General features: G+C 37.0%; 1 protein-coding gene across 3 annotated transcripts in view; it reads right to left on the reverse strand.

Annotated features, from left to right (window-relative positions):
* Positions 1-9,403, reverse strand: part of LOC145664350 (uncharacterized) — a 41,250-nt gene extending 31,847 nt beyond the window's left edge. The window contains exon 1 of one of the 3 annotated variants that reach the window (XM_081730976.1): positions 9,199-9,403. In XM_081730976.1, coding sequence (XP_081587102.1) covers positions 9,199-9,281 — 83 coding nt within the window. In that variant the 5' untranslated portion in view covers positions 9,282-9,403. Of the gene's footprint in view, positions 1-9,066 lie in introns of all 3 variants that reach the window. The other 2 variants (XM_081730994.1, XM_081730985.1) reach the window with 2 other exon arrangements.
* Positions 9,404-11,351: the final 1,948 nt, after the last annotated feature.

Below are 11,351 nucleotides of genomic sequence, written 5' to 3' on the forward strand. Positions count from 1 at the left end.
TGTACAACACCATCCAGCGGTTCCTTAATACTGGGTCTGTTCAGGACCTGGCCGACCACGAGCTGCAAGGACTCCAGAAGCTATGAAAGCAGTGGCGGCGCGTGTGAGGAGAAATCCAGTACGGACACTGACAAGACTGGCCCGTGAGATGAACATCTCCAGGCGAACGATGACCAGGCTACTGAGGGACGATCTTGGTATTCGCGCCTACCGACGGTCAACGGACACTTTCTGACGCTGCGTCTGATGGAGCAAAGGAAGCGTAAAAGGAAACGCCTGCTTCAGCGGTACCTGCAAAATCAGCACAGACAAATTCTATTCACCGATGGGAAGCTGTTCACTATCGAAGTGTGTTTCAATGGCCAAAATGATAGATGTATTCGTCGTAAGCTAAGGAAGCCAGGGACAAAATTCCGAAAATACAGAGAGCCCATCATCCCACGTCCGTCATGGTGTGGTGGGGAGTGAGCTATGCTGGCGCCCCAAGTCTTCATTTTTGTGAGAAGGGGAGAGGAAAGTAGTCCCCAGGAGTACCAAAACTGGAGCCTATAGTGAAGGACTTCGACCACCACCCTCTTCAGAACACCCACATGGACTTTCCAGCAAAACTTGGCTCCTGCTTACAAGGCAAAATCAACCCAAGAGTGGCTGGCGCACAATGTGCCTGACTTCATATCCACTGACGACTGACCCTTTAGTAGCTCTGACCTTAATCCCTTGGATTAAAAACTGTGAATGGTACTTAAGGATATTGCCTGCAAGAAGCATCATCTCACAGCTGCCAGTTTGAAGCGCTCTTTACTAGCCGCAGTGGTGTCAATCCCCCTGGAGACAGTGCATGCTGCCATAGACACGTGGTCCAGCAAACTCCGAGTCTGTGTGTGTGCTAACGGCGAACATTTTTGAAATATGATTGCTGCAACTGTTGTCAAATTATGTATGCTTCACATAGGGTCTATTATATGCATATTAAATTCCCTTTTCTCTTATTGTTGATGTTAAGTGTTTTCTTTGTAACAATATTTATGGCTAGACTAGGTAGCTTTATCTTGCTCTCCCAGGCACAGTTCTTCATTATCATTTTGATATTAATCCTGAAAAAACAAAGAGCTTGTCATGTAGCTTTCGTGTACCATGTCTTCTATACCCTGACCTCTGACTGACTGACTGACTGACTGACTGACTGACTGACACACACACACACACACACACACACACACACACACACACACACACACACACACACACACACACACACACACACACACACACACACACACACACACACATATATATATATATATATATATATATATATATATATATATATATATATATATATAAAGGTATAGTTTAAACCTTGGTCTCTAAAGTAATACGGAGCATCCTTTACGAATGGTATGAACTCAAAGTAAGTTAAGCGAGTTTTAGAGAGAAGTTCTGTTAAACAAAGACAAATTTACACAAACTGCTACCTGCTGTGTTAGTGTTACCTGCATCAAATATTTCTGACGAAAGAGCGTTTAATTTAATGAAGCTAATAAAGAACAATTTAAAAGTTATCAATGGAGTTCGACAGCTTTAATTAGTTGATGTCTATTAACGTGAACGAACCATCATTAGAAATCTATCCAGGAAAGTAGATAATTGGTATTTCAAATGCTCAAACTACAAGACATCACATAGAGTATGGTACTCATTGCTGCTTTATAAAACTGCACTTATACTGCCTTCAATTGCTGTTATCTTTAAGGCATAGCCTGTACTAAGGTAACCTTATATTTTTCACACCAGTAACTAAAATTTAAGGCCTAAAAATGTATGGTGGCCTATGGCGCCTGCTTTCCAAAATTGGCTCCTAAGTCAGAAGAAAATTCTTCAAGCCCAGCATATATGTATTATACATATGAAACTTATAAAAAGCGTGTAATTTTAGTAATACGGTATTTCAAATGGAATTTCAATAAACTATCCATAAACTTACTAATCCCTTTTACTAAATAATTCAGTTCAAAGTCAGTCAACAAATTAATGTACTAGAGATACCAAAACACACAGATAAATAATATTAAATTTCTGGTCTGAATGTTGATCCTTCTAGCTTGGGAACTACGGTTAACTTAAGCGAAAATTATTCTAGGTGAAAATGGATACAATAACGTCGAACTAAAGAAGAAGAAAAAAAAAGAGAAAGAGGGAGGAAAAACGATGGTTTGGGATAGAAAGCACTGGAGAGGAGAATAAAAAAGTCCGTAAAAGGCTGTCGAAAGAAAAAAGAAGGATTAAAAATATATAGAATGAAATAGGAGACTAGTAGATTTAGCGAAATTGAACATAAAATACTTCAGTTTAAATCCCATGACTATGTCTTTTAGGCTCTGGGAGATGGATGATTAAGGCAAGTAAATGATGGAACGAGAATGTGGAAAGAAATGGGAATACCTTGAAAAAACCAAGGATATAATGTTGTCCACCATAAACTTACTTGGTCAGGGATTGAACCAGAGACCCATGCGCCAGAGGTAAGTCCTCTACCAGTCACCCTGCCTTCTACTTAGTTAAAGAGAAAACGATATAGGAAATGAAATGAAATCTTTTGAGTTTTACGTCCCACGGTTATGCCGGTTAGGCTAAAGGAGACGGTGATTATGAGAAATGAATGAAATGACGGAATGAAGAAAGTGGGAGGAAACGGGAGAACCCCGAGAAAACCCACGCACACGGTGTTTGTCCACCACAAAGTTCACTTGGCAGGACCAGGGTTTGAAACCGGGACCCCATGCACCAGAGGTGAACGCTCTACCACTGAGCCACCGCGGCCGAAAACGATATAGCAGAAACAGGGAAGAAGGATTAAACAACATTAAGACCGACATTAGATTAAAGAGGGAAAATAACGCGGTTTGAAACAAAACATGAAATAGTAAGATGTAGAACAACCAGAAAGGGAGGGGGGAGAGAAATACTATTAAAAAATACATGAAGAAGCACAATGGATAAGAAGAGAAGAGATTAACGAATCGGACTAAGCATACATGATTCGTAGAGTGGCCCCGCGTACCGTAGACGCTATCGCTCTTGTCTTCACTCCCGGGTTCGATTGTCGGTAGAAAGATGAAAGAAAAGAGGTTAAAAAATGCAATGTAGTGTGAAAAAAAAGGATACGCGTATGAAATAAAGTTGAGGTCTGCGCCTAATTAGAAATTTTAGAACAGTAATGTTGGGATAGGTTAAGTAAGTAGTGTGGGCCAATAGTGCGATAACAATTGGCACATGCTTGTGCAGAGGCAAGTGGAGTTCAAACAAGATGCTGAGTTCAAGACATGTTTCATAGAAGATAAGTGAAGTACATTGTACCTAAATTCAGACCTCTGTGGGTGCTCAAGAGTGAAGGAATCGAGTTCCGTGCTGTTAAATCCTGAGTGGAACTTGTAAGACGTGAGTTGAGTACATAAAGAAACAGGCTTATCAAATGTTTTTGGGAGGTTTAACATTTTTTACCCCTGATGATATTGCAACAGATTTCGAACATAACACGTAAAAATGAAAAGCATCTTATTGGTTGTTACAAGTGAAATAATTTTCTCAAATACACTCATCTCTCGAGTGTACGGAATTCGATTAAACATATTCCAGAAGCAACGGACACAATCTCGAGCAGCCGATTCAATTTGAATGTCGTAATTTTAAACTAAAAATAATAAATTTACAATATTATAATGTACCTGGTTATTTTACTGCCGGATAGTACATTGCGCTTGACTAACAGCATTGTATTATATTTATCCTCCTTTTCCCGTAATAAAATTATGGATATTGGCCACTGCGACTTCGCGATAGAATTTACGGACAATCGGATTATCAGATCGCTATTCCCCTCTTTTAGTCCGTTGAGACGAGTGTATAGAAGGTAAGCATTAAATTGGGCTTTCATAATAGGTGCCATCCATTTCAACTCAGGCAAAAAATAAATAAAAAATAAAATAAAATTGTACCATCACCATCTCAGATATCGTTGAAACTTTTTTTATAGCAACTAGACATGTTTTTAAGAGACCCTATTACTATTATTATTATTGTTTTGTTTCGTTTTATCGAAAAAAATTTCCCGCCAAGTAATGGACCATCAAAGACGGGAAGTACAATTTATAAACTGTAGAAGACATGGAAAATGGTCAACTTCGGAGCCTCACCATTCGGCTATGGAGACAGGTAGAGTTATAATTCTTGTTGTGGTATGTACATAGGGATATAAATAAACTGTATTTTATTATAGTTTGATTTGCGCATGCGTACATAAATTAACAAACGAACGTCAATTTATCTGAAAAGTCGACGTTTACGAATTTTTTTCGAGCACTTCCGGTTCGAATTTTAAAATTCTGTTTTCACGGTTGGTAAGACCTAATTACCCACTTTCCGAAAAAAAAAAAAAAAAATTGTATCGCTTCTGTGTGCAACTGTTTTGTCGCAAAAAATTCGAGAAATTGTAAAATTTTCAAAAATCGCCATTTTTGGGCGCCATTTTCTCGAAAACACCATCTTTTAAAATTCTGAAATTTTGTCAGATGGTTCAACTTTACATGAATAATAAACACACCAAATACCATTCTCGACCAATGCTTCATGAATTAACTGCAGCCTTTTGAAGTTAGCGAAGTTTCGTTAACTTTGATGTCACAGTTAGCAACTGGAAACAATGAAAGTGCAACAATTTGATGATGTTTGTGGTTCACATTCATTAAATGAAGAATAGAAGGTTTTCTTGACTTCTTTCTTAATTATTATTTTGATCAAAAAGGCTTTCTGAAATACTAAAATGAGCCTCTCCCCTTCTCCGTTTCTTTTTCTTTTCTTTTCTTTTTTTTTTAAATACATGGATCAATCATTTGCTTGGTTGGTGTCTTCTTCGCTAATAGCATGGTTCACTCACAAATTCGTCCAAGGGTGAATCCAGGGGGACGATCTCCCCCCCCCTAGAAGAAACTGTTTTTATTTTATATATAAATAAAACCCATCGCAGAGTTTGGAGCTCTTAAAAGTAGCTCTAAGTAGCATTTTACAACCTCCCCCCCCCAAAAAAAAAGTCCGCTCTGGATCCGACCCTGCTCATTGTCGATAGTCACAAAACACTTATTTTTACTTCTCTTATGCTCTTCTGGAAACCTATACCCTGCTGAAGGTCCACGTGGAAGCATAAACATCATTTCAACCTCATGTAATTCATAATATTTCTGCTACGCACCACTGGTTATCATACATATATGTATGTAACAAAAGTTTCTTTTGGCAGATTTCTTAAATCTATACTTTGAATTGCAGAAGCTCGATTTTGGGGGAAGCATGAAGTTAGTTCATGGTGACCTGTTACTGCCATAAAAACTTCGCCATTTTCCGAAAGCCAAAGATGACTTCGTTGAATACCAGTTACCGGTCGCATACTTTCCCTTTTTTCTTCCGGAAGTCGTCGAATTCTGTTCCGGGCAACAAAACGAGAGTAATACCGGGAGTTTGTACTTGCACTATACTCACGAATTCTTCTGCGGTTTTAATACTGTGTATCTGTTTTTTCCTAAGGTTATGCTGCGTTGCCACATTCTTTACACCACACCCCAATACCGTCGCAGAGACCCTTGCATGGCCGGTTTCACTGCAAAACTACTGCTTTATCGGACCTGTCTGCATCTCGAACATCTGAAAGCGATTTTTAAAGTGGGATGCAGCACCATTAGAAGTGATTTCTGATGGTGCTGCATCCCACTTCACACGGTTTGGGAAATTGTAGACACTTATTTTCAAGTATGCAAACCTTTTTCTATAAAATATATTTTCGATTTTCTTCGAGTATTTTTAGAATCTTGTCTATGGCCATGAGTAAATGAGCCGAATCGTGTGTTTTATCATCGTTTATTACAACAAAACTGTCAGTTGTTTCATATCTCGGTGATAACTCTGAATTTCACTTTGCAGAATAACAGTCCAACTTTCAACGAAGTCTACATGAAGTAAAATATAATTTGTATCTTGAAATTTTATAGTTGCTTTCCGATAGCAATTAATTCTCTTTGGATTTTCTTGATGCAGTCATGAATTACAATTCCTACAGTTAAACCAGCACTGTACGATACGAAAACAGAAAGTGGCACAGTTTTTTAACGAGATCATTGTTTTCCCATATGGCATACGTAACACTTTCTCTTTCATCAGGATCAATAATTAAAGACTCCACACTTATTCCTTCCGCTTCAGGATATTCACCAGATTCTTGAAGAAGACAGCTGTCATTTTCTACGGATCATACTACTAAAGGAAATAGGTCACTCATGACAGCTTTAATACAGGCTGCACATTTGATATGTAGCAACGCAGCACCAGCTAATTTAAAATTTGCACAATACACACACACACACACACACACACTTTCCTTGCAGGTTGCGGACTGACGAATACTATAAATTCCGAGTGACCCATTCTTATGCTGGGATTGTTCTGTTTAGAAAGTCAGTAAATTTCTTTGGAACACATAAAAAAAAAAAAAAAAAAAAAAAGTTTCGATATTTTTATCTTTTTGTCCTTTTTCGATCACTGTAATGACATCGCACTTAATTGAGACTTTGTCTGGAGCATTCCAAATCATCACTGAGGTAATAGTTCAGGCTTTTTATAGATCATCAAAATTTATTGGATGGCCATTTCAAATATACACTTAAAATTTTTGTTTATCATAATCGTAACTTCCGTCTCAAATTACTTCGGTTTAAGAAAACGAAGGAGTAGGGGGAGGCTAATTTTACTATTTCAGAGCCTTTTTGATCAAAATAGTAATAAAAAAATAGCCAAAAAAACCTTATTTAATGAATGTGAACCACAAACATCATCAAATTGTTGCACTTTGATTGTTTCCAGTGTTGCCAACTGTGACATCAAAGTTAACGAAACTTTGCTAATTTCTAAAGGCTGCAGTTAATTCATGAAGCATTGGTCGAGAATGACATTTGGTGTGTTTATTATTCATGTAAAGTTGAACCATCTGACAAAATTTTAGAATTTTAAAAGAGGGTGTTTTCGAGAAAATGGCGCCCAAAAATGGCGATTTTTGAAAATTTTAAAATTCCTCGATTTTTTTGCGACAAAACGGTTGCACACAGAAGCGATACAAATTTTCGTTCGGAAAGCGGGTAAATAGGTCTTACCAACCGTGAAAACAGAATTTTAAAATTCGAACGGGAAGTGCTCGAAAAAAATTCGTAAACTTCGACTTTTCAGATAAATTGACGTTCATTTGTTAATTTATGTACAAAAAGATACGCACGCGCAAAACAAACTATAATAAAATATAGTTTATTTACATCCCTATGTACATACCACAACAAGAATTATAACTCTACCTGTCTCCATAGCCGAATGGTGAGGATCCGAAGTTGACCATTTTCCATGGCTTCTACAATTCATAAATTGTACTCCCCGTCTTTAATGGCCCATTATTTGGCGGGAAATTTTTATTCGACAAAACAAAAAAAATATGGGTCATGTCTAGTTGCTATAAAAAAAAAGTTTCACCAATATCTGAGATGGTGATGGTACAATTTTATATATTTTTACCTGAGTAGAAATGGAAGGCACAATCTTCCTTTTATATTGAGTAATGTCATCCCGTTCAACCAATCGAAACTCGTGCACTCCCAATCTTTAAAACACTGCGTAGGTGGAAATTTATATCCAGCAGTCGATCCATGTAGAAGCATAAAGTTCACAACGATTTTATCTAATTAAAGAATAATTAGGCGTCCAGATAATTGACAAAAAATATAATAAAATAAAATAAATTCTTAAAAATAAAAGGAGTGCAAAAAACTAACCAACCTGTGGTAGGTGCACATGAGAAAGTACGAATGTTATGTAACAGATTTCACCGGTGGAAATCAATGTTACACAGTTGTCTTTCAAATGCATTCACTCATCCCGGATCAGCTTTAGTGGTGCCAGTCCATTTTTAATATATTTGAAAAATTTACCGGAGAAAGAAAGTAAAGAATGGTGACTTGGAGTGCTTATCTGATCTTGTGTGCAAGGTTGGGACTAGAATATTTACGTTTGTACTATTTGCAAGACGCGGAAGGTTTCGGTGTTTGAGCAGCATGATAATTGAATAGCTGGATGAATCGGTGCGTTGGGCATGATACACCTGGGTTATGTACCATAAGATAACTAATAATTTTGGGTAAGAGATTATTTTAGGTAAGGGTTATGGAAGAAAGAACCCATTTCGTTAAAATTAATAGGGTAAAATTTCTTGTTTTTGCGTAAGGATACCAACTAGTGCAAGTACTGTAAAGTTAATCCGTGTATTTTTTGCAGATTTGAAACTGGAGGGGCACGTCTATAGTTAAGCACTAGTGTGTAATGATTTGACACACAAAATACTGGTTTCGTGTGTAGAAATACTCCCTCGGTAAAAATTAAAGGTTAACTTTACAATGCCCAGCTCCAGCTGGTATACTCACGTAGAAACAAGAAATTACTCTCTATTAATTTTATAAAACTTGGCCAAAATTTACCTAACCTTAAGCTAACCCGTTCCTACTCTTATCTTACTTATCCCTATGTTACACTACCATGCCCTACTCTACTATATCCTTTGAAAACGTTCCTACTTATCGGTGCGTAGCTAGAACGTGTATTGTAAAGTTTACCCAAAATGGGTATGTTAGACAGTCCTCTTTTTTCATACTTCATTATCTTAACCGTGATATTACCATTTTTATGAAGGTGTATTGTGAATCTGAGCTTTGAATTGCTAAACATATTATGGATGGTTTAAAACGTTTTAGCTACGTTATTTTACAACACAGTTGAATGTAAACTGCTCATTCAGATTTTCTTTCAATGAGTCAAACTTCAGATCTATTCCAAAATTTTATACACTATTTAACAGTTACTATTTCGTAGAATTCTTGAACGAATTATTAAAATTTAACTTGAATCTAGAACAAAGCCACCATTATCTACGATCGTTTTCTTAAATTTTACACTTTTTTTTACAAAAAATATTCACAACAAACTTACCTCGAAATATGACTTTTGTCCTCCGCTTTCCCCAAAGATTCTTATTATTAATTAACAAAATTAGTTAACTTACACTTAACTATAAATTACAGTCACTACGATCTATGAGTACTAGGAAAAATTTCATTTCACCTCTTTCTTCTCATATATGCACCAGGCTGTTGACGTAGATGATTTTTCTCTCGTGAAAGTTCATTCTTGAGAGGGTCATTCATAGATGTAAATTAATGAAATTTTTCTCAAGCTCTGTCTTGAGGAGTGACTTGGTTTCATAATACAATTCAGAGAAGATTTTGATCATAGGTTTTCAGTAAGGAGGACAAGTCTCGAGTGGGCATCATCTAAGGTATCACTCACCTCATTCCATGGGCCTTCATTCCGTAAAATACTAAGCAAAAAGTTCGGAGTAGTATACTTTCTAGGGGAACTAACTTACCATCATGAAATATTAAGTTCTTTTAGCTCGAAATGCACTGTTGCTACTTTAGGGCAGTATTAATAGTCAATGTGCACCTTAGATCTTGTCTTGAGTAAAGCTTAATCTTTGATAAAATTTCCGTTTTGAGACAACTTCTATTCACCAGGGGGAGATAGGGACATCGGGCTACCGGTGCGGACCCACAAACTAATCGCCCCGCGAGATACAGCATAGAAAATTTCGGACTGAATGAACCAAGTTTTACATCGTGAAAATCGATGTGGTGTCGTGGAAAGAAGGCAAAGCTGTTAGAAGCAGATCTTGATGCCTACAAAGAGATTACATACCTATTTAGTACCCAACACCCTCTTATAATGAGAGGGTGTTGTAGTACCTCCAAACCTGCGAGACTATCAGCTACTGACTGCCAACAGACTGAATTGAAGTTAGCGATCTTACCTCATCATCATCGGCGTAATTAAGATATTTTCCCGGGGTTGGCCATGGGCCCTTAGTTCTGAAAATTGAAAGAATCTTTAAGAAGACCTTGTTATAATATTTTCTTTTATATATTTCCTTCTGAGTCCCCCTTAGCCCGCACTCATTATCATCTCTTCAAGTTCTCCTAACACGACACTATCATGTAACAGTACAGTGAAAATCTATTACATCAGAAATTTGCTTAAAATTATATATTTCCTATATTCTGTTGCTACAAAATAACTACTTAAAATTTACTCTAATTATGAAAGCTCATTATTCTTCATTACTGTTTTACTCGCGGAATTCTGAGCGAAAGTCAGTTTAATCTTACGTCTAATAGAAACGCAAATAAAAAGTATGTTGGCTCAATTACACAAACCTTTTCGAACAAAGAAATAATAATTTTTATACACAAGTAAACACTCCAGGAAGTAACAATTAACTGCTCCAACCAGTGGCGTATTTACGATTTTGTTTCGGGAGGGGCTTCGCTAACTTTCGGGGGGGGGGGGGCATTGCCTGAAAATGTGAAAATTCTGCAAGAGATTTCATATACTTTACTATAGTAAATAAGATTTCGGGAGGGGCTTAAGCCCGGAAGCCCCCCTAAATATGCCACTGGCTCCAACACATTTAATATACCTATGTATTCCTTCTACATTCTGATGATTTTAACTTATTATGCACTCCTTTCGTTAAATTTACTTTTATTTATAAATAGGGCGATCCAAGTACCATGGGACAATAGTTTGCATATGATGGTAAGGTGTATCTCCAAGAGTGACCTAGTTCGAAGCTTCTTTCCTTTTCATTTCTTTTTTCTTTATCTTTTTTTATCGTAGCTCCTTGAAGTTCGATTTAATAAGAGTGTACTTTATTATCTGTATTTTGTACCAAGCAGCTCACATTATATAGATCTATATATTTATGCAATTTCTTCATTCGGCGGGAAATACTGGCGTGAAATTTCATTTCTTTGGACGGAGAATTTGGGTTTACGAATCTGGTAACACCCAATTTTATTGCTTCCAAAGTTGCCATCAGAGTGAACGGAAGCTCTTTGAAAAATTACTATTGTTTTAAGCTTGTCAGTGGTAATTTTTGTCTGAATACAAAAGAATCTGATTGGGAGAAACGAAAGCCACTATGTGAAGAGAGCGACCAACATAATAAAGTATAGAATATATACAGGATGAACCTGAAAGATGTGCACAAACTCCGGGAGGTGATTCGTGACAACAAAAGAAGATAAAAACTTGCATCTTCCATATTGTCGAATACCGCACCTTGTGAGAATAACAAGGGTGCCAACTTGGAATCAGAACTCGAATCCTGACAATTCGAAAGGAACAGAAAGATGTGCACATATTTCGGGAGATTTTTC

The sequence above is a fragment of the Thermobia domestica genome, chromosome 1, assembly GCF_964235325.1.
Source record: "Thermobia domestica chromosome 1, izTheDome1.hap1.1, whole genome shotgun sequence".
Lineage (NCBI taxonomy): Eukaryota > Metazoa > Arthropoda > Insecta > Zygentoma > Lepismatidae > Thermobia > Thermobia domestica.